The following is a 24,939-nucleotide window of genomic DNA, read 5'->3' as shown; positions in this document are numbered from 1 at the left end:
GCCAAACATTCAAAGATTTAATACCTACCCTTCTCAAACTCTTCCAAAAAATTGAACTGGGGAGAATACTTAAAATCTCATTTTGAGAGGTCAGTATTATCATGATACCAAAACCAGATAAGGATATCACAAAAAAAGAAAATTACAGGCCAACATACTTGATGAACTTATATCCCGTCTGACAATTAAGTTTGCGAACTCATCCTAAAAAAAAGTGCTACATACCTCATTGCTGAATATCATTATGGTCACCTTCGAAGTACTCCCCCTGGGAAGCTATGCACTGACACCAGCACCTAGTCCACCCTTCAAAGCAATTTTGGAACTCTTTTTCTGGAATAGACATCAGAGCTGGCGTCATATTACCCTTGATGTCCTAAATGTTATACAAATGTCTTTCTTTCGATAGATCCTTTATCTCCAGGTAAAGAAAGAAGTCATTGGGGTCCAGATCAAGTGAGTAGGGAGGGTATTCTAGTACAGTTATTTGTTTAGTGGCTGAAAATTCCATCACAGACAGTGCCGTGTGAGCTGGTGCATTGTTGTGATGTAAAGAGCCATGAATTGTTGGCAAAAAGTTCAGGTCATTTTCATCTAACTTTTTCATGCAGTCTTTTCAGCACTTCCAAATAGTAAACTTGGCTAACTATTGTCCATTTGGTACAAATTCATAATGAATAATTCCTCGGATACCAAAACAGGTTAGCAACACTATTTTGATTCTTGATTTGGACTGATGGAACTTTTTTGGTAGTGAAGAATTGGCTGACTTCCTTTGTGCACTTTGACACTTTGTTTTAGGGTCATATTGGTACACCCATGTTCAGCATCAACCATAACATGGCCCAAAACATTGTCTTGCCTCTTCCAAAGGTCTTGACAAACTTTGACTCTTCTTTGCTTGTGCTCACCAGTGAGCTCCTTTGGGACCATTTTTGCACACACTTTTCTCATGACAAGATTTTCAGCTAAGATTTTTCTAACTGATTCTCTATTGATGTTTACTTGATTTGCTATGCTTCTCACAGTTTGCTGACAATTTTGACACACAATTTGGTGAATGTTTGCAATGTTTTCATCAGTTCTGCTTGTTACTGGCTGCCCCGACCTCTCTTCATCAATGACGTGTTCTCTCTCCTCAGAAAAACATTTAATCCATTTGTATACTGCAGTTTTCTTCATGGCATTATCCCTATAAACTTGGATTAATATGTCCCTGAGTTCACTTCCACTCTTGCAAATTTTAACAAGAAATTTAATGTTTGTTCATTTCTCTAATTCAATCTCAGACATCCTTGCAGTGACACACAAAAACATGCAACAACGATAACGAATGCCACTCATCAAGACATCGCCACATTTCCACGTGAACACAGCTGTGAGTTACTAATATGCCAAGGTTATGAAACCTTACTGAGCTATTTGTACAGTGCTGCCAATATGAGAACATGGTGGCAAGTTCACAAACTTAATTGTCACAATTTATATGCAAAAATTCTCTACAAATGAGTAATAAGCAAAATTCAACAACACGGTGAAAGGATTATACACTGTGATCAAGTGGCATTTGTTCCACAGATACAAGGATGGTTCACCATGAAAAATAAATCCATGTGATAAACCACATTAACAAAATGAATGACAAAAATCATATGATCATCTCAACAGATGCAGGAAAAGCATTTTACAAATTTCAGCATCTATTTATGATTAAAAAAAACAACTCTCAACAAAGTGAGTGTAGAGGGAACGTACCTCAACACAATAAAGGTCATATATGACAAGCTCACAGCTAACAATATACTCAAGGTGCAAAGCTGAAAGCTTTTCCTCTAAGATTAGGAAGCAGACAAGGAAGCTCACTCTTGCCACTTTTATTCAACAGAGTATTGAAAGTCCTAGCCAGAGCAATTAGGCAAGAAAAATAAATAAAAGGTATCCAATAAGAAAGTAAGAAGTAAAACTTTCACTATTTGTAAATGACACGATTTTATATAGAGAAAACCCTAGAAACTACACACACACACACACACACACACACACACACACACACTTAGAATAAACAAATTCAGTGAAGTTGCAGGGTACATAATCAAAATTTTAAAAAAATCTGTTGTATTTATATATACTAACAATTAACTATCAGAAAGACAAATTATGAAAATAATCTCATCTATAGTTGCCTTGAAAGAATACCTAGTAATATATTTAACCAAGGAGGTGAAAATCCTGTAAGACTATACGACATTGAGGAATGAAATTGAAGAAGACACAAATAAATAGAAATATAGTCCACGCTCATTCATTGGAAGTATTAACATTGCTAAAATGTCCATATTTCCCAAAGCAATATACAGATTCAATGTAATTTCTATCAAAATTCCAATGGCTTTTTTTCACAGAAATAGAACAATCTTAAAATTTGTATAGAACTACAAAAGACCCTCAATAGCCAAAGCAATCTTAAGAAAGAAGAACAAAACTGGAGGCATCATACTTGCTGATTTCAAACTATGTTACAAAGCTGTAGGAAACAAAATAGTATGATACTGACATGAAAAAAAAAAAAAAAAAAAGAGACACACAGATCAATGGAACAGAAGATCCAGAAATAAACCTTTATATATATGGTCAATTAATTTATAACAAAGGAGGAAGTAAAATCCACAGGGGGAAAAAACAGTTGTTTTAATAAATGATGTTGGGATAACTGGATAGCCACATGCAAAAGAATGAAATTAGACTACTATCTTACATCATACATGAAAACAAACTAAAAATGGATTGAAGACTTGAACGTAAGATCATAAAATGCTTAGAAGAAACCATAGGCTGTAAGCTTCTTAACATCACTCTTGATTTTTTTGATGTGACTCTAAAATCAAAGGCAATGAAAGTAAAAATAAACAAGTATAAACATCAAACTAAATATACATAAAATAAACATCAAACTAAAATGATTCTGCATAGAAAAGGAAACCATCATCAAAACGAAAAGGTGATCTACTGAATGGGAGAAAATATTTACAAAGCATATACATGGTAAGGGGTTAATATTCAAAATATGTAAGGAATTTATTTAGCTCAAAAATTTTTGATTTAAAAATGGAGAAAGGATCTGAATAGACATTTATCTAAATAAGACATAGGGATGGTCAAAGGGCACGTGAAAAGATGCTTAACAGCACTAACCATCAGGAAAATGCAAATCAAAACCACAATGAGATACAACCTCACACCTCTTAGAATGGCTATATCAAATAGAGAAGAAATAAGTGTTATGATAACCTGGAGAAAAGGGAACCCTAGTGCACTGTTTGTGAGAATGTAAATTGGTGCTGCCACTATGGAAAATAGTATGGAGTTTCTTCAAAAATTATAAATAGAAATACCATATAATGCATTAATTCCACTTCTTGGCATATATCCTTAAAAAGTGAAAACACAAATTGAAAACATACATACATCTCTAAGTTCATTGAAGCATTATTTATAATAGCCAAGATATGGAAATAACCTGTGTCCATCAATGGACGAATGGAATATATAATGGAATATCACTCAGCCATGAAAGAGAAAGAAATCTTGCCATTTGCAACAACATGGATGGACCTAGAGAGTGTTATGCTAAGTGAAATAAGTCACACATGGAAAGATAAATATCACTCATAAGCAGAATCTAAAAAACAAAACAAAAAAGCATAACTGAGCTCATAGAATACAGGGAAAAGGAGGGCAGTTGCCAGAGGGGAGGGGATCGGGAGGTGGGTAAAAATTGGCGAAGGGGTCAAGATGTACAAACTTTCAGTTATAAAATAAATAAGTCATGGAGATGCAATGTATAGCATGGTAACTACAGTCAATAAAATAGTAGTGCATATTTGAAAGTTGCCAAGAGTAAATCTTAAAAGTTCTCAGCACAAGAAAAACAAACAAACAAACAAAAAATCCCACTTTGTATGGTAATGGATGGTAACTAGACTTATTGGGGTGATCATTTCACAGTGTATACAAACACTGAATCATTATGTTGTGCACCTGAAACTAATACAATGTTATATTTCAATTATACTTCAATAAAAAAAAAAATGAACTGATAGAAAATGAAGGACAGGGGAGTTCGGGTGTGAAGAAATATCTGGTGAGTCAGGATACATGGGTATGAATGAGTTTGATGCATAATGGACTGGACATTAGTCTTTCCAGAACAGAATTTTACAAGATGGTAAATGGAGAAAGAAACCACTATATACTTGGGGAAAGTTTTGCACAATGAGGACTTTAAGTATAAATAAGAATTCCAAAATGAACTAAATTAATGATGTCTCAATTAATCTCATATTGAGGAAAAATCTTCCAAGCATGGAATTATCAATTATTCAATTACTTTGCATTTTGTTAGCAGTATCCACAAATCAAATAATGTTTCACCAATTTTAGGAAAATGTGATACGTGGATCAAAAAATAAAAACAAAACCAAAAAAAAAACACCAAAAAAAACCATTCCTCTAATAATAGTGCATCCTTGGGCCAAATTACTTAAACACTCTGTATATCACTTACTCATAGGTTTATAATTTCTACATAGCAGGGCTATTATAAGGATTACATGAGGCTATATAGAAGAAAAAGTACTCCGATGTGGTAGTAAATATTATTGTTTCCTGAACTCAAGTCCCTTAGACTTTTCTATATTGTTGTTCCCTAATCAAACTTTAAGTGAAAGAGTATTTGTTCTTCTTAATTCTCAAGATCGTTAGAAGAATATGAGAAGATGATGCATGTGAAAGGCAAATGGGAAACATAGCAGTCCACACTGCGTGGGGTGTAGTCCTGACCAGGATTACGTTTACAAATCATGTAAGAGTACAAAATATAACAGTGGAGATTTGCCTAAAGTGTTCTAATAACAGATCTAAGTTAAGCCTTTCAGCTTCCTCATAAATTCTCAACACAGAATTACTTTTTTTGTTACACAGACCATATTTATGTTTAATTCCTAGGGAAGAATCTAAGCAGAAAATCCCCAGAAGAGCATGTGCAGGCCTCCCACTTGCTTCACACTTATTTGAGACTTGTATATACTTCAGGATCATATTTCTACACACAAAGATATCAGTTCTCTATAAATAGATACGCATCAGAGAGGCAGGTGTCTCTACCTATGTGCAACCCAGAGTGTTTCCCATGGTGATAAGGCAACTTAATCCAGCAACCTTTCTCAAAGTTGGTGTGTATTATGGTTAGTATGAGAAGAATCAATACATGATGTTTGTAGTTTTAATAGAGCAATAAATGACATGTATAGACCACTTTTATAAAAGAATTTTGCAGCCATTAGAGAAAGAACCAGCAATCTTTTTCAGACAGCCAAGTGAGTAGATTTTTCTACATAATGACAAAAAGATCTTACCTTAAAAGATACCATCTCTTTGGGGAAGAAATTTATTGTTTATCTATTTCCAGGCTTTAAAAGATAAGGAACTGCCTAGGATAAACTAGCTCTTTTGGGAGGGACCATAAGTTAACGAAGAAATTTAGAACTCTATTCTCCTAACACATAGGTTTCACAAGTCAGAGCACTGGGTTACTCTGAGGCAGGAGATGCCAATAGATGCCAAGGAATACAGCTTTGGTGAGAGGGACTAGCAGTCAAGAGTGAGGCCTCCAGAATCAGAGACCCTGAGTTCAAATCCAGCACCCTCATTCAGGCTATGTGCCTGAGGTCAAGTTACTTAATATCTTTGAGGTTAAGTTTTCTTACCTGAAAAATGGAGATAATACTAGTACCTACCTTATGAGTTTGTCGTGGAGATTAATGATGAATATTTTATGAATGGCATCTGGCACAAGGAAATGATCTATAAATATTAACTGATTTTTAGTGTGTGACAAGCATCGTGCGAGTTGACAGGGGAAACAATGAAACCTTCCTTAGAATTTATAGTCTAAGGCAGTGGGACCACAAGGAGGCAGAAGGGTCCACATGAGGTAGGAGAGATTGTCAAGAGTAAGCCTACACGGGGCCTTAAAGGCTTTCGGAAGAGTTTGATTTCTAAGCATCGTAAAGGAATTGATGGATTCAGGCATTTTGTAGCCTGTCAGCTACATAAAGAGTGAACTGAAGGGGGCAAATGCAGGTGTTGGGAGACCAGTGGAAGAGTATGCTCGAGTACAGAAAAGAGAGGTTAACAGCTGGGATTAAAATGATGGGGTAGAGACAAAGAGAAAGGGAGGAATTCAAGAGCATTTTAGAAGATAAAATCAGCAGTATTTGGTGGATTGGAGTTAGGACAGTGAAGAGGAGGGAAGCATTCAGAATGACTCCTGTAATTCTGATTTGCATAGTATTGTTCACTGGACTAAAACTAGAGTGAGCAGTGGTCTGTACGCATATGAGTATGAGTGGGTGCGTTGGTGGGTGAATATCATAGCTTTGGCACCCATATTGGGTTTGAGGTACCTCACTATATACAGAGATGTCCGGCTGGTCAGTTATACCCAGATGGACAGTCATAATTTAACATTTTTCAGCTTTATTTCTCTTTGAATTTCTTGAGCTCCCAGCTAGATAATTTCACACCCTACTTCTATGAATGGCCTCATCACAGACTTTGTGAGTCTTTCTTTATTTCTCTTGCAATTTTTTTCCTGTCTTTTTCCATATACGATAGTCAGCTGCTTTTCAGGCACATCAGCTAGTCTCCAGATTTTGTGATTATCTTTTTGTTCTCTTCCCACCTAACTTAGGTCCTCTAAACCCACACTTTGATCTCACTCAAAATAATTATCCCGATTAACAGATCAGACTGCACTAAGGCACTTTTTTTCTGAGCAACGTACAGGCATGTTGAGGAATAATGCTCCCTTTCTCTCTTGATACTTGAAAAAAAGAGCCCCAAGACAAAATACCTTTCGTAACAGTGGCAGCAATAAAAATTCCAATAACAATGACCCTGGGTACACATCTGACCTTGACAATACTGAAATTAATATTCTCTTTGCGATTCGACTGACATTTATCACCAAGAAGCACCTTTAACACCCTTACACATACATGTACGCGAGGGGAAGATTGATAATCACCCAGGGCAGAAAACCTAGTTGTCCTCTATCTCTACGAAACATCGAAAAGGCTCCCAGTCCGTTGAATAAACCACCCTGAGGATTAAGTTTATTTTATTTGCAGTATTCAAAAGATAAGAAGTTTATTAACCACATGGAAGATTGGGCTTTGTTCTGAGATAGCAGCAGGAAGACAAATAGACTTCAGCAGTAAATCATCTCACAGAAGTTGGACCACGACTTTAAGTAAAATTGAACACAGGGACACGAGTGGGCTCTTCTCGGTCAAAAGATTCCTTTCTTTCCTCAACCCCACCTCCTTTGCTTTTATTTTCATTGCTGCCAAAAATTATCAGACCAATAGGAAAGAAATGTCTTTGGTGTTCAAAGGTTATTGATAATGATGTTGGGGAAATATGGAGTAATATAAAGAAAATAATGGTGAAATATGAATACTTTCTTAGTAAGTCAGAAATCTTTCTTTGAGAAGGGTTAAATTTGTCCACTGTATTTCAATAATTCTAACTCTCAACTTAGTATCAAATTGGCAGTCTTGACTTCCTCCTCGTTGGTTATAAGACAAAGGGGTACATCTAAGTTGTCACTGTCAACATAAATATAATGTGAGCCATGAATGATCCCATGTAATTTAAAATGTCTAGTAGCCACATTTAAAAAGTAAAAATTAAATAAGTGAAATTAATTTTAATAATATACCTATATTTAATCCAACATATCAAAAATGTCACTTCAAAGCATAATCAATATGAAATTGGTTAATGTGATATTTCATATTTTTCTATAAATCTTTAATAACCAGTATGGATTTTATATTCCTAGCACATCTCAGTTTGGGCAAATCATATTTCAAGTGCTCATTAACCACTTGTGGCTAGTGGTTACCATACCAAACATTATACATACATAGGCAAGGCTACCAGGATAATTTAAGAACTCTTCAAACGGAATGGAGGAAAATTCAATATTTCCAAAGTGAGTGGCAGGATTACCCTGAGAACACTGAATTTTAAAGAGGATAGAGAACAAATCATATTAAAGTGATAAAATTAATCAAGCTCTTAGCATAATCTAAGTAAATGATATTATTATATTGTTATTTGTTATTGTTATTGTTATGTTGTTATTTGTGGTTAAATATTATATCAAATGATAAAACATACCACCAGAAGTAGCATCAAGTCATTTCTGGGAGTCCGAAGCATTTTTGAGAGGAAGTTGGACTGGACTACAAGAAAATTAGACACCCTGAAGAATGGCAGTAATGATTAGTGTTGTTTTATTTCACTGCAAGTTAGTAGGAGAAGACTTTGAATTCAGACAGTGGACTGAGGGTTAAGATCAAGCAAGAGATTTATAACAAGGAATTGAAATTATATGCCTTGCGTGTTCCTCAGCACATTGGTTAACATAACTCACTAAGAATGGTTCAAGCTCAGTAATGTCTGGATTTTTTAAACATACTGTCGTGGATATGTTTTCTGAACTAATAAGAATTTTAATGCACTGAAGAACTGTTAAAAGGTACTTAACTTTCAATTAATTATTTTTCCATTTCCCTGAAATTATCACACATACACAGTCACACTTTAGCATTGTGGTAGGAATGTTATGCTAGGTTCAAGCCCCAGCTCTGACACTATTATTCGTTTTGTCCCATTTTGTCACATCTAATGTAGGAGTTGGGTTGGGCAGAATTGTTGCTCACAGGATATGTGACAGGTACAGACGATTGGACCTGCTGAAAGACTTTAAGGTGATGCCACACAATTGCTGCTTCAGGTCATAGCTAATAAAACCAGAGTCAAGATGCTGCCATCAATGTCTGGCAGGAAATGATTATGGAGTTTTCATCAACTGCAGGTCAAACAGTCAAAATCTGAGCATGCGGTCAGCGTCAGGAACAGTCCTCACTGGCATCTTCTGCAAACTCTTGTGCTACAGATGACCCCTTTTGCTTGTTAGCTTCTCTAAAGAATTTGCAGTCCTTAATACTCAGAAAGTGCTATGCCCTAGAGCAAGGGTGTCCAAACTTTTTTCAACGTTTTTCACCAAGGGCCATATGCGGTAAAATACACAAACAGCTGGGTCACTCACTCGAGGTGAAGTACGTATTGCCTCACCTGGTTTATTTAAGTAAACTAAATATATTTTTGGAATTTGCTGCGGGCCAATAAAAAATGGACTGCGGGCTGCATTTGGCCCGCGGGCTGCAGTTTGGACACCCCTGTCTAGAGCCTACAAGGCAGGATTAGAATTCAGGGAGAGAAAGAAGGTAGGAGCACATCAAATAGGATTTTAAGGACATTAGGGATGTTTCTTAACACTTCTCTGTTTGAGAGACAATGACTGAAATTATTTTTATATGAAAAAAATTAGCTTTTTAATTAATTAAAAGTAGATAAATAAATAATTATTTATTTATTTATTTATTATTTAAAAAAAAGAAAGCATTTTTTTTCATAGTTTGTTCAGCCCTCAACCTGATTACCCAGAATCTTACTAATAATCTGAGTGATGTGTAGGACAATGAATGTATGTACTGGTTTGAATAGCGTTCCCCAAAATTCGTATGTACCCAAAAATTTATTTGCCTTTAAGTAGTTAAATTGAGATGAAATCATACTGAGTTAGGGTCAGCTTTAAACCCAATATGATTTGTGTTCTTATAAAACCAGGAGAAGAGACACAGAGACGTGTACATAGGAGAAAAGACCATGTGAAAATGGAGCCAGAGATTACGTGATGCAGCTATAAGTCATGGGATGCCAGAAACCACCAGAAGCCAGGGAGCAGAGAGGAAGGATTGTTCTCTAGAGCTTTCAGACAGAACACGGCTCTGATAGCATCTTGATTTCAGACTTCTAGTGTCAAGAACTGTCAGGGGAATACAGTTCTGTTGTTTTAAAACACCTCATTTGGGGCACTTTGTCACAGCAGCCCCAGGAAACTAATACAGGCCGTATGATCTCTGTTTTATGAGAGGAAATTGAGAGTCAGAAAAGGTAAGTGACTTCCTCAGAAATGTATAGCAAAATACAGAGAATATGATAATCTAGAACCTCAGGGCTTTTGCTTATAGGTTTAGTGATGAATCCATTTTCAGGAAGAGATACCACAATTTTTGCACACAGAGTGGTTTCACATAAACAATCCTGGGTTAGGAATCTAAACATAGGTCTGGTGTTTCCACCATTGGACTGACCCATCCTGTGACTGGCCTTAAATCTCTGAACTTCAACTTCATTCTTGCTAAAATTCAATGATTTGAATCAACTGTCTCAAAGGTACTTTATGGATTCAACATTATGGTTCCGATAACGTTTTGGCTTCTGGGTGTCCTGAGTTAATGGAGGCTATATGACCCCAAGATTGGGACAACGGTAAAGAAAAGGGATGCTGGGAGTCCCAAGGCCAAACCCTCCATGATTCTGTGGCCTTTGCGTTAGCCTAAACTAGGTGTCTGCTGGTAAAATTCTGATGCAGTCTTAGAGCAATCAGGGGATTCATACTATTGATCATCCTTGCATAAACATTCCCATTAGAATTCAATCTCCTGTTTAATGAACACAGGCAAAGTACATATCAGAAAACAAGCGGTTCTGAACTAACATTTATTTTGGTACTGGCTTGTTCCTTTTGGAAAGGTTCCTTGGAAAATCTTGGCAACTGGAAGACTGCACTGCACATGTGGGGCCTCCTTTTAGCCAATTCTCCTTTTGAGTAGTAGCCACATCAAATTGCACTTCCCTAGCCTACCCAGAGGCTTTCGAGGAAGGAGGCTTCTCCGTGATAAATACACCTTTGAGTGTTTTCTGTGCATCTCAGCAGCGAGCATCTCCCTGTAGTGTATGCATTGGAGACACGTAGGGCACAGATGCTTCACAGTTGAAAACATGGAGAATTCTCCCATATTGTCCCACACCTTTCAGTGTGCCACTATTAGAAACTAAATACTACATTGCATTGGCCACTGGCCTAGTTGTATGTGGCATTTGCTTTTATTTTTTATATTCAAAATATTGGGCACCTTCTCTGAGCTCAAATTCTAACTAAATAAATAAAACCTGAATCCATTTAAGTGTCAAATCTAATATGTCAAAAAAAAAAAAAATATTGATTTAGCCCCTATAGCCCTCCCCACATACCCTCCACTCCTTACTCAGTTTCTTACACCAACAATAGTCCCACCATTCACCTAGTTTATGAAATGCCTAAAATGAAAGAGTAAACGTGACTCCTGTCTTTTCTCCCGTCCCACTCCCAGTGGCAAGTCTTGTATCTTTCAGAAGTATCCCGCGTTCTACCAGTTCTCAACATCTCCACAATTTCCACCAAAACTAGAGCTACTCAACTGCTGACTACACTAACACATTAGCTTCCTCTCTGGTCTCCTTGCTTCCACATTAAAAATGATCATTGGATCACATCACCCTTTCCTGTGCAGACGTCACCACCCTGAGAATTAAATCCAACTTCGAAACCGTGGGTTCCAGGAGACTGGGCCATGCTCCTTGTTGATTCGCCTTTTCCACTTTCCCCTGTCCTCACTCCTGAAGCACGGGGTCTCCCTGCTTTTCCTCCCCAGGGTCTTGGCACTTGCTATTTCCTCTGCCTGAAATAGCTCTGCCCCAGATCTTTGCCCCAAAATTCATTCAGAGGTCCTCTTAAGAGACCTTCTTCATAAAGGCTTTCCTCATCTTCCTTTCTAGAATCATCTCTGTCCTCCTTAAGCTGCTTAATTCTTCTTCATGCTTTATTTTTGTTTATTGTACTTCTGTATCATTAGAGTATAAATTTCATGAGGATAAGTACTTAGCTTTTTCTACTGCTGAGTTCACAATGCCAAGAAATGGTTGTACAGATTAGCCTAATGGGGGGACACGATTACTTGTGAATGAATGAATGAATGAATGAATGCCAAGATAATGTTCAAAATTTGGAAATTTACAAATGAACTTATGCAGACTAACAGATTGATCGATATGAATTAGCCAGAGTAGGCTTTCTGCTCTTACAAACCTTAAATAAAATTTTAAAGTAGAAATAGAAGAGACTTATGAAATAGCCTAAATGAGAGAATTTCAAACACACATGAAAAGCACAGAGATAGAAATGAACAAATTACATACAGTGTTGAGGAACATGGTTACATGAGGAGTAAGTGGAATCCAGCAACAGAGGAATGCACGATTATAACATCTAGCTAGCATTTATTAAGGGCTGGCAGTGTGCCATAGAGCAGGCTAAGTGTTTTACGCTAATCACCTCATTTAAACCTTGGAATAATCATTTGAGGATGTATTGTTGTGTCTCATCTTACAGATTTTCTCTTAAGCTTTACAACATCCTGGCATGAAATGTCCCTTTTACATGAGGACACTATGGTTTAGCAAAGCTAGGTTACCCCAGTTAGCCAGAGGGAAAAAAAAAGGCAGAATTCAATTCCAATCTGACTTCTGAATCATTGTCCTTAGCCCTCTTTCACTCTCCTTTCAATTTGGAGGACCTGGAACACTAAGTGTAGATTTAAATAAGGGAGTGATGACTTGTATTGACCAAATTCTCAGAGCTCCACTATTTGACTTTCAGTTGACAAAATCGCTATGATCATTTTCTCTTGGACATTGATGGCAACATCTTGACTCTAATTTTAACAACTATGACCTGAAGCAGCAATTGTGTGGTATCACCTAAAAATCTTTCAATGCCAACCCACGGCAATCCCCTGTACCTGTCAAATATCCCGTGATCAGAAATTCTGGCCCCATTCAACTCCTATAATAGATGTGATTTGGGGTTTTCCAAAGTGGGAAGTTTGGGCTGAGACAGAAAAGAGTTTTCATTGAAAAGGGAACCCTGTGGGGATTTTTTTCCTCTAGATATCAACCTACAAAATAGAAATGATACTTTTATGAAAACAATATAATAATGCAGCAACAATGAAGTTAGAGAACAATGGTTTAAGTCACATTATTGTCCTTTTGTGCAGTATGTAAGATTTACTATACATTACAGCAGGCAGAATATAACCTGCAGTTAAAAGCATCTATAACAATGGCATTGTTTACAGAACTAGAACAAATAATCCTAAAATTTATATGGAACCATAAAAGACCCCGAATAGCCACAGCAATCCTGAGAAATAAGAACAATACTGGAGGTATCACGCTACCTGATATAAAATTATACTACAAGGCTACAGTAATCAAAAGAGCATTGTACTGGCATAAAAACAGATGCATAGATCAATGGAACAGAATAGAGAGCCTAGAAATAAATCCATGCCTATGTGGTTATTCAATCTATGACAAAGGAAATAAGAATTTACATTGGGGTAAAGACAGTCTCTTCAATAAATAGTGCTGTGAAAATTGGACAGATATAGGCAAAAATTTAAACTGGATCACTTTCTTATGCCATATACAAGAATAAACTCAAAATGAATTAAACTTAAAGGTGAGACATGAAACTATAAAACTCCTAGAAGAAAATATGGAAAGTAAACTCTCAGGTATTACCCTTAGTAGTATTTTTACTGCTATATCTCCTCAGGCAAGGGAAACAGAAGAAAAAATAAACAAATGGGACTACATCAAACTAAAAAGCTTTTTCACCTCAAATGAAACCATCAACAAAACAAAAAGACATCATATTGAATGGGAGAAGATATTTGCCAATAATACATCTGATAAGAGGTTAATATTCAAAATTTGTAAAAAAAACTCATACATCAACACCAAAAAATCAAACAATCCAATTGAAAAACAGGCAAAGGACATGAATACATTTCTTCAAAGAGGACATACAGATGGCCAATAGACATATGAAAAATGCTCAACATCACTAATCATCAGAGAAATGCAAATACAAACCACAATGAGATATCATCTCACACCAGTTAGAATGGCTATCATCAATAAATCAACGAACAACAAGTTCTGGCGAGGATGTGGAGAAAAGGGAACCCTCGTACATTATTGGTTGGATTGCAAATTGGTGCAGCCACTATGGAAAACAGTATGGACGTTCCTCAAAAAATAAAAATAGAACTACCTTATGACCTAGCAATTCCACTCCTGGGTATTTATCCAAAGAAACCCAAAACACTAATTTGAAAAAATATGTGCACCCCTATGTTTACTGCAGCACTATTCACAACAGCCAAGATATGGAAATGTCCATCAATAGACAATTGGATAGACTTTATGGTACATTTATACAATGGAGTATTAGTTTGGAGCTCTAGTTTTGGTGGAAATTGTGGAGATGTTGAGAACTGGTAGAACACGGGATACTTCTGAAAGATACAAGACAATATATTGTCTTCTGTCTTTACTCTTCATTAGTCATGTTCACCAGCTCTCCATAAATCAGATATAACTGAAGGAGTTCCATAAAAAAGTTCAGCTCAGCTGTTCTATCTTTGGAATTTTATTCAGCTCCCCCAGCATGATGATAATCCCCTGAAGATGCTAAAGCTCTCTTTTGCACTAATCCAATTTAGCAAGCAACCTATTTCCACTTTTCATAGGGTACATAACCAAACCAGGCAATTGAACCCAAAACAAATCTACTTAGGGAACCTCTTTCTCCCAGGCTAGATAAACATACTTCCAGAAAACTTCTCATTATTATGAAACTTCCATGTCCTCTTTCTTCATACTCCCTAATATCAGTGAGAAATAGTTTTTGGTTTCTTTTCTATATATTTCTCACCAAGCAGAGAGCTTCTCTAAATGTTGGGTTACACCACTGGAAGAAGCCTGAATTATGCATTGTGAAAGAAAAAAAAAACAACAACAAACAAAATGAAACAAAAAAGAGAATAACAGTAAGACAGTAGAAGCTTTTTTAGGGAAATTGAACTTATGCTGTACTACTGCTTAACTCAAGCAACAAGTAATCTTTGTCCTTCATCTTTGTGTTTTGAAAGATGCTTACATTTTTTTTTTCTTAACTTGAAAAATGTTTTAGGAATTCTAAGTAACTACCCAGAGAATATGTTCAGATCTAGAGTCTCTGGTCTTCTGAAAATAAATATTTTATGTGAATTCAATGAATAATAAACTTTTCAGAATTCTCAGGGGACTCATCTGTCAAATATGTTTTTAGTGTTCTGCTTAAATTTGTTCCTACTAGACTCCTTGAGAGTCAGGATGATATTTGCCTTGATTTTGTGTCCTCATTTACTAGCAAAGTGTCTAGTTCAGCGCTGACCAATAGAACTTTCTGCAATAATGGAACTATTCGCTGTGCTGTCCAATACGCTAGCCAATACTCATATATGAACTTTTGAAGTGTGGCTAATAATTCTGAGGAACTGAATTTTTAGCTTTTATATTTATTTACATTTTAAGTACTATATAGTAGTAGAAAAGTGACTGGTATTCTTGAGAAACTGAATTTTCAATTTACTTTTATTTCAATACATTCAAATTTAAATGGACACATGTGGCTAGTGGTTGCTGTACAGAACAGTGTAGGACCAGCACTTAGCACAAAATAATCATTTTTGAATGATTGAATGAATGAATGAATGAATGAGGAAAATACAGAGTAAGTCACGTTTGCCTTGACGTCTTCTAGCAGTGATTACACAACCCAACCTTTCCAAGCCCCCCTCTAATTATTTCACTAATATATGTCATTGTAACAGAATAATACCTCACCTAATTGTCCATTAAATCCAAACGGATTCCTTTAACTTTCTGTTGCTAAGTATGCTAAACCATTAGGGTTTAATTTCTCACATCTTGTATTTGTAATACCTGAAAACACGTTTTGAAGTGAGAGACTTTCACACTGCATCAGCTTTTGGGTGCTACCAAAAAAGATGGAATGCTAGTGCTTATCTTATTCCTTTCTACTATTAATCAATAGGCAAAGACCACACAACTGGGCCATAGTTGATTGGCTCATGGTCAACTTTGCCATCCTAGTTGTCCCAAATATTCACTCAAATCACCATGCTGTGCAGTTAATAACTAGAAACCTGCTCAAGTGATAAAAGAAATGAGCTGGACAGAACTGTAATTTACTTGGTTTGCTTAATTTACAGAACCATGATAAAATAAGTATAACTGATATTTAATATCTCTCCCACATATTAAGTACAGATCACATTCTATTAGCACCTTTTAACCAACAAGCTATTCATAAAATGGCAATGCTGTGACACATTTTATGGGATAATAGTGTTTTCTGATTCTAAGATTTCAAAATTTAGTTAGGGATGCAAAGATGTACATGAGGCAAAATTAGAAGACAACCCAGGCTAAAATAGCCTGCTAAATTATAGGGAGAAGACAATTAGGGGGACAGTAATAAATATATATAAATGGCTAACTATATAGTAATCAGCCAGTTCCAAACTGTCAATCAGGTATTATATTAGCCTTATTACCTTGGTGATTACCCTACTGAATGCAGCACTTTGTAAGTGCAGGGCAGTTGGAATTACATTTCTATTTGATCCTGTTAGGGGCGGGGCACTTCTCGCTATCGAGTGCCTACTAGATGCCAGGTAAGACTTAGCAGTTTCCTATTTCATCACATTTCATCTTTACAACCTGGGAAGAGGAGGAGTAAATAATATCTCCAATTTATAGTTGAGAAAGTGAGATCCCAAGGATTAAGAATATTGTCCTAGGATACAGGTAGTAAACTTTGGGGACACATATTAGTTAGAGACTTCTCAGTTCTCTCCCTAACAACCATCAAGTAGAGCCCTGTTAGCATTAAAAAAAAAAAAAAAAAAAAAAAAAAGAAGAAGAAGGGAAAAAAAGAAAATCCGGGGAAGGAGGGAAAAAGCAAACACATCTATTCCTTTAGCCAATATATTCTAAAGCTACTCGACTTGGGCGTTGCTTTCACTCATCTTTTCAGTGTAAATTTAATGGACTAAGCATATTACTTACAATTCTGAAATATACAAGGGTTTTGTAGATAATTGTATTGTGGTCTAGTAAATAGGTTTCCCATTCTAACTCCAGCCTCCAGCCAGGATGTGGTCCATTTTACCATCATTCACGATTAAGCTGCCGTAACAGCATCTTAACGGACCCCAAATAATAATTCAAAAATTCTCCACATGTGGTATGAAAAGATTAGACAAGTCTTAAGCAGGCACAGACTTAAATCCAGCTGATAATACAGTGGAGAAATTATATGCCATAAAGGCAGGGGGACAGAGCATGGTTTAACAAAAGAAAGATATAATCAGGGGACACAATCCTTTCTATAAATCAATTTCTATTCTGGGTGATTATTTCATAAACTGAATCTAGGGCTGTTGATCTCTTTAAATGATTACTATAAAATATAGGCGCACTTAGAAACAGTTTCTGGCTGATTTATATTTCAGACATATTTTCCATCAGGATTTATGCCTTGAGAATATGGTTTCCATAATAGAGTTGATATTTTCAAATAATATGGAAAACTTGAGTTCAATTTGTATAAAAGCTATGTAATTTTAGTGTACAATTACAGCATCACATTTGGAAAAACAGTGATAAAAGGAGCAACAAACATGACATACCCAGATGAGAGCCATTTTGAAAAGGTAAGATCATTTTGTGAGGGAGAGAAATAATGATGGTAGTGTTTCCCCACACCCCTGGCCTCTAAATTCTGATAGTCTAGCCAAATAACAAAATCAGCCTTTGCATTTCCTCTAAAAACACAGAAAAAAATGGCCTTATAAGAAGTTGAAGGGGCACTGAGGGTTAGGGGATGGGGAGGGGGGAAGGGATGCAGAGTGAAAGGGAGAGGGGAGAAGAGAAAGGAAAGAGGGAGAGAAAGGGAAGGGAGGAGAGGGGAAGCGAGGGTTGGGGAGGACAGGAAATGAACACAAGATCTTTAGGATATTCCATCTTCCTCCGCAGTTGGTGTATTATTGAGCAGGCTTGGAGAAGATAAGATGTTCCTTATGTACGCTAGAAATATTTTTAAATCTTCAAAATGGCACTTTGTGTTAACAATAGAAGATAAAATACACATGCAGTACCTACGCATTAGTTATGATAACATAATTTATTTATCCTAATGTCTGTAATAAAGACAGCAAGCGAGATACACAGTACTTAATTGAAATGAATTGAAGGAGTTGGTTAACTGTTTTGAATGTGTAAAGGGTATTCTAAACATACTGTTTATCTAGGCCAAGTTGTTTCATTCTGCCTATCTCCTTAGGAAGAGATGAATTTTCCAATGGTAATTCTCAATGAAACAGAATCAGGTCACTGTGTAAATGAACAATGGCCGGCAAAGGAAAGAATTCGTATTCCATACAGTGGTACGAACAGAGGTGATTTAATATAGTAACACCATGCAGTTATGAAAGGCCAAAATGTGGTTAGCATTCTAAGGCTGTTATCACTGCCCTTAACAGAAACAATTTCAAGGCTCCTTCACGTTTCTAAGGCAAAAGCATTCTCCATTTTCATTTTCTGGAGAAAAGATAGCTTACCTGAGATGGCAATACTAACAAGCACTATATTTTATTCAGCCAGCATGCAGTTTCTATTTCGTGTCTTGTCATCATTTATGCTAATTTTTGAGTAAAGTAAATTCTAACAGAGACCAGCGCCTAGTAAGGTCCTCTGCACAAATTCGCAAACTGCTTTCTGAATGAGGAGGAATGGATGATATACAAAGGACTGAGGTAGCTGTTTTTGTAATACAACACTTATTTGAGAACGCGAGCAAACAATGATTTAGGCATAAATAATTAATTAGATATTATGACTCAGCCATCACAGGGCCCGCAGCTAATCTGTGATTCAGTTCGCAATACTTCACTTAACAAATTCTTATTACTATGTATTTAGAATATTTGCTTTCTCACGAAGCTTCTGATATTTCTAAGTGGCATTATATCACTACATACATATGCTTTTCTAATGTGCCTCAGACAGCATGGAACAGTGTTAGGAACTTAATAGATGTTTACTCAATGCACTTATAAATCAACTACGTCATTGTTGTTGTTTTATAAAGTTAAGTGTAAAACAAATAATCACTGACTGGTTTTTTAATTAATACTAAAAATGGCAGAAAATGTTGTAACATAAGTTTTTTTTCGTTGTTTTATTTTTCTGAAATGAGGCATTACTAATCAGTGTCAAAATAGAAAATATTTCTTATTCCTTGTCTTGGAAAACTTGGCATTAAAAAAAGTGAATTAAAAATAATAAAAATAAAAAAAACACCCTGGAAATTGATTTCTTAAACGGGATACTTAAAAACAATAGTACTGATAGAAGAAAAAAAATGTTGCTTAGTTTTAGAAAGCAAGGCTGACTACCTAGGATTTTTATCAGAAATGTGATGTAATCATTCATGCCCAATCAACCCTGAAAAGTATACTAAAACAATTCTAGGGATACCATTAGGATTGGAAAGTGAAGAATTCAGATAATCCATAAAAACTGGGGAAAAAAAATCTATGAAAATGAACATGGTTGTAGAATTTAAGTTCTACCATGAGAAAATTGACCAAAATTTTTCTTTAGAGAATTTTTGATGGTTATTAAGCTGTCAGTCTGTACACAACATAGCATATACCATTTCTGAAAAGATGTATTTTGACTTAATTTGTTTTTAACTTTATAGATTAAAAATACCTCACATTTACATAATCCACTTATATTTATGTGTGTGTATACACATATATATTATTGATGAAGAGTTAAGTCAACAAAGAAATTTATGACTCAAATAGTATATTAATATAGACACTGTGAAGTGGAAATTGACATTATCTAGTGATTTAAATCCAAACAGCAATGAAACTTTCTTAAGAACAGAAACCTGGAAGTAAGTCCAGCTTCACGGGTACACCACCAGAGAAGTTGCACAAGGCCGCGTGCTCAGAAGGGTCCTGCATGGAGCGTGGCTTAATATTCTGCTATAGCTTTTGTGTCTTGCAAATTATTTATCTGGTCCTGCCTGGGAGCCTACGTTTCCTAAAGATTTTCCGAAACCTGTACATTATTATGCCTTTAAAGATACTGTCTGAGGTTTTATTTTGGTGAGGCAAACATTGCAAAGACTTGTACACCTTAGACCACTGCCCACCCCCTCCAATTTGTTAGCATCTTGGCTTTGCCGCCTGGGCCAAGTGGATGAAAGAAGGGAGATTTTGCCAAGTGTAGACCATGACCAGCACCGAGACTACATATCTGAGTGCCCCTGCTCTCTTTTCTTCAATAAATTTTGAAAATTAAATAAATAAGTAAGTAAATAAATAAATAAATAAGGCTGGCAAATTGCTCATCAATAATCAGTCCTTTCAAATAACATTAGCAAATGAGAAGGAAAATCCAAAATTTTATAAGATACAGAAATATTTTGCAAACTTACAGTTTGGGAGGTGTTCCTTCATAAAGGTATAAATCACAGAATTATATCTTGGTCAAAAAAACATTCAGCTGCTTTACTTTGTGATTATGTAGCTTAATGTAGTGATTTAAGTTAGAGGATGGTAATGCCCAATAAAGATCGTCTCTGCATTTCTTGAGTCACGGTTCCCTTTTGGAAGCTTCCTGAGAGCATTTGGCGCATGTTTACACATAAGTTCATTACTAACTCCCTGTTATTTAGAAGTCCTGCACCACTGTCCTTTTACTTTTGATGTTACATTCTCATAGACAAACTTGGGAAATCTGAAAAATCAATGGAGGAGGCTGAAACCGACATTGATGATGAAGCCCTGGCAGGTAAAGTCAATCACTTACTTAGGAAGTAAATACATAGACTCTATAGATGGATTAGGCCCTTATAGTTGTGAATTTGCCATTACAGAGGTGTGGCCTAAGTGGGGAGGCCATTTTATCTTACCTTTAAAATTTTTTCAGTTAAATATGTTGCTTCAAAAATTTTCTTTGCATTTCTCAAAAAATTTCTATGAAAGGATTCAAGAATATTGCTGGTGAAAAATAAATACTTTCTAAATGCTGCCCTTCCCTTTTCATACTCACACTCAGGTTGAGTGGCCACTTTGATGGGTTGAGAACTCTCCCCTGGTCCCCACTCGTTGTAGGCTACCACTCGGAAGGTGTACACGGCTTCTGGCTTCAGATTTCCCACAGTAAGCTGAAGGGACCCAGGTTGGGATGTATTCAATGCTCGTTCTCTGGGAAATAAATGTTGCAGAGAAAGATTATTCCAACATGAATACATTTAGCCAAAACCTTATTTAACATGTAAAAGTAGTGAGGTGGAACAAAAGATTGCTTACTCATTTAATGTTGGCTTAGGACATAATTCAAGACCCCGGGGGCTGATTATGGGAAATAAAGTAACTGGAAGGGCCTATAAATAAATGTTGCAGGGTTACTGGGGAGTTCAAGTTTGGGCCATTTCCATGAACCTTACCAACGAAAGTCTTTTCCCTTGACACTTTACAATTTAGAATTCAAAACTCATGACAATTAGCTATTCAAATAAGAAGAAACCACTGGAATGTAGACAGGAAGATGCATTTCATAAACATCCAGCTAATGACAGAAATTAAGGTTTCAATTCTTCCACAAACCAGTCTTTGTCAGCATTGCCAACAAATGCAGATTCTTTCATTGTCCACATGGAAAAGGGAGATGCTACGTGTTGATGTGTGTGGGGCATGAGCTCCTGTGGTCATGTTAAGAGCAGTTAGTGAAAGGAAGTCGATCTCTCCAGCGGGAGGAGAAACTGCAAGGCATGTCTAATTGCCTTGTTCCTCAAGTCACATCTGCATGTGTCCAATTCATTGCCCAATTAAAAACTTCTTCAGTGGTTCCGAACAAATGAATTAATCTACTAATCATGGTGGGATTGTCAGTATACATTAAGCGAAGACAAACCCTAAGGACCTGGAGGCTGACATACAAGAAACGAGAACTGTTAAAGTATTCTGTAAGGACACACATGATTTTAGACATGTATACCCTCATCGGCCTCATATACTTAACTGAATGAGTGAAGAAGGAACTTCTTCTAAGCTACTCAACTGTTTCTTAAGGTTTCTATTTATAGATAATTTCTCTTACATCTCCTTTCAGCAGAAAACTTTCATATATTGTCTCACGTAGCTAGGGTGGTTTTATTATCATTATTTTACAGATGCAAAATGCGATTTAGAGAAACATTTTTTTCCCCCCAAAGGACTCACAGTTAATGGATATCACAGTTAAGAATGAAATCTGGGGTTTCATCCTTTAATTCCAGTATTGATATCATTCAGCAATAATGGTAAAAGGAGGGGCCTATTTGGATCATTGGCACGTTGGGTAGAAAACGAGAGATGCTGAAGGGGAAGAAGGCACGCTGGGCACTCAGAAACCATTTGAGGACTGATTTGTCTATGATCTACTGTGAGACATTTCATGATGTCTTTTCTAGACCTTCAAGCAACACACTTGTCATTGAAGCTCAGATTTGCATACCAAACTTCTTGGGTATCTATAAAGAAAAACAGCTTTCATAATTGACTTTATTTTTATAGCTACTAAATAATTTAGATGAAATAGCTGTTGTTCCAAGACATGCTGGCATAACCCTTTGAACAGGCATTCCTCAAAGGAAAAAAAGCAAGAAAATCTGGGCATGTATAAGCAAAAACGTCCAAAAATCATATAACGAAAAGATCACTCACACAGAAGAGGGGATCTTGTACAAGGAATGGGGAGTTTTAGGTTCCCATAATCTCCATCAGCCTCCAAAAAGTTTACCAAATCAATAATAGTCATGAAAAATAATATATATTCATTGGTATGGATAATTGACACTTCCTCAATGTTACATAAAGTGTGAATAAAGTGTGTGTGTGTGTGTGTTTATTTTTGAACAAAGCATCTTTAGAAAACACTTCTTTGGTAGTGATCTGCGAAAACAAAATTTAAGCAAATACAGTGTGCTTTCTCTGCAAACACAGCTTCAGAGAAAACTCTGTGGCTCCTCTTTTAACCACATGCTAGCACTGCCCTGGATTGACCACCAGTTTCTTCAATGTAGGCTCTTAATGGTTTTGCAGAATGATTTAATCTAAATGTTTCAATTTTATGTGTCACTTTTCAGAAATCTGCTTATCCTATCCAAGTGAGGTTGCAGCAAAATGCTATGTAGGCTGTGGAGTGCACTCAGGATTCTTAACTCTGGGGTTGTTTTGGCTTCTTCGTTAACTTATCTGAGCCCCAGATTCCTCGAATGTTAATTGGTGCCATACAAACTGTTTACCTCATAGAGTTTGAAAGGAATTAAAGGAGATGTTGTATGTAAACCATATAAAGCAGTAGGCACGATGCCTGGTACTCAATATGGAATCTTCCATACTGGTCGTTTTTGCTGTCATTTTTATTAGTATTCCCACAAAACACCACCACAACCTCAGAAATAGTAAAATGTTCTCAGGTCCAAGAAGAGGACTTTTCCACAAAGTATTTCAGATCCAGGAATCGGAGCAGAGAAATTAGTAAGAGGTACAATCATAAAGAAAAAGTACATAAATATATTTAATTAAGCTATAGGCCTGCAAAATTTCTTTTCAAATATTTTCTGTCAGATTAATTTTGTTTGCAGAGATAAGTAAAATTAAAAAAAGGTAGTCATAACTAGAGATATTGAATAAGTTCCAATAATGAAAACAGTAATATTTTTAAAAGCAGAGGCTTGGCGGACAACTGAGAAGGAGTCGTTTTTCCATAAGTTCCAGCGCATAGCTGGACAGCGTTGTGATAGCTGATGTCCCCGCTGGTGTCGGGGCTTTGTTGCCAGGCTGCTCGGAGGCTTCCTCAGACCCTAATAGAGTGACATCAAACTGCTAACTCGATACAAATGTGTTCTGGGAAAATGGTACTTCCTGCCACATTACCCTTCACAGATTTGTTCAGTTACAAGCTCCAAAGATTTGCAGGAGGCTTTGGATCAACAGTTCATGTTTTGATAGCTGAAATCGAAACAGCACAAAGTATTTCCCAACAAGTAAGTAATTTCTGAGTTTGTTAGACCAGTTTGTTACTCTGTGTTTCTCGAATCCCACAACAGAGCAACGCCAGCCACCTAAAGCAGTTAAACTCTGCATAATCGCCACATGTGAGCAGTTAGTCATTAGGTGTTTCTCTGTACTCACTCTAGTCCATGCTGCTCTGTAAATGGGTCGATAAGCACACTAAGTTCCAAAGAACAGAGAACAGTAGCTGGTAACAGTTTGCCGTTACTGTGTTGGGGTGCTCTGTCTGTCACTGCACTGAATACTCCTGGCAAAGCAGCAGAGGTCCAGGGCGCACCTCTCAGTGCAGTTCTGGCCTGTGACTCTGAAGACATAAAACTACCCTTCCGGTCTGCAGAGCTCAGGGTCATGGTCGCTGGTAGCAGCCATATTGTCAAAGCTTTGTCATTCCACTTCCTTTACCCCTGCCTCTGAGTTGGTAGTGTGGGGTTCAGGCCAGTTCAAGAAAAGTTGACTGAAATAAAGGGAATAAGTCACCTGTGCTTTCTAGAATCCATTCACTGAATTCATTCATTGACAATCCAGAGTATAAATACACAGTCTGTCTCCTCCTGCTGGCTGAAAAAGCTGTAGGCACTTTGACCTTTACACAAAGACCAAGAAGAGTTCCTTAACAGAAAGTATTTCTTCCTTATAAATACTAGTGTTCGGTGCTTTGGGTTACAGGGTTGAGGAATTTTGGCAAATAACTGCTATTTCTAAATGCAAACACTTTGACCCAATAATGATAATGCGGGTCATTCTGTGCTCAGTCGGTATAAGTCTTCTCAGGCTGGTATATTTTGAGGCATGAAGTGAAACATGATGGCATAGCATGCAAACTTGAGCAAACTGCATTAAGACCTAAATCTGGTTAGACTAC

The 24,939-nt window shown here is 36.6% G+C and overlaps 1 protein-coding gene across 3 annotated transcripts in view; it reads right to left on the bottom strand.

The window, feature by feature from the left end:
- Window positions 1-24,939, bottom strand: part of DCC (DCC netrin 1 receptor) — a 1,044,138-nt gene that overhangs the window by 281,815 nt on the left and 737,384 nt on the right. For all 3 annotated transcript variants that reach the window (XM_019721869.3, XM_074339961.2, XM_074339962.2), the window contains exon 9: window positions 21,070-21,224. In XM_019721869.3, the coding sequence (XP_019577428.3) occupies window positions 21,070-21,224 (155 nt within the window). The remainder of the gene's footprint in view (window positions 1-21,069; window positions 21,225-24,939) is intronic.

Source organism: Rhinolophus sinicus, chromosome 4, assembly GCF_057876585.1.
Source record: "Rhinolophus sinicus isolate RSI-liver-muscle chromosome 4, RSI-T2T, whole genome shotgun sequence".
Classification (NCBI taxonomy): domain Eukaryota; kingdom Metazoa; phylum Chordata; class Mammalia; order Chiroptera; family Rhinolophidae; genus Rhinolophus; species Rhinolophus sinicus.
The sequence above is the reverse complement of the archived record's forward strand: the minus strand, read 5'-3'. Positions and strand labels throughout refer to the sequence as shown.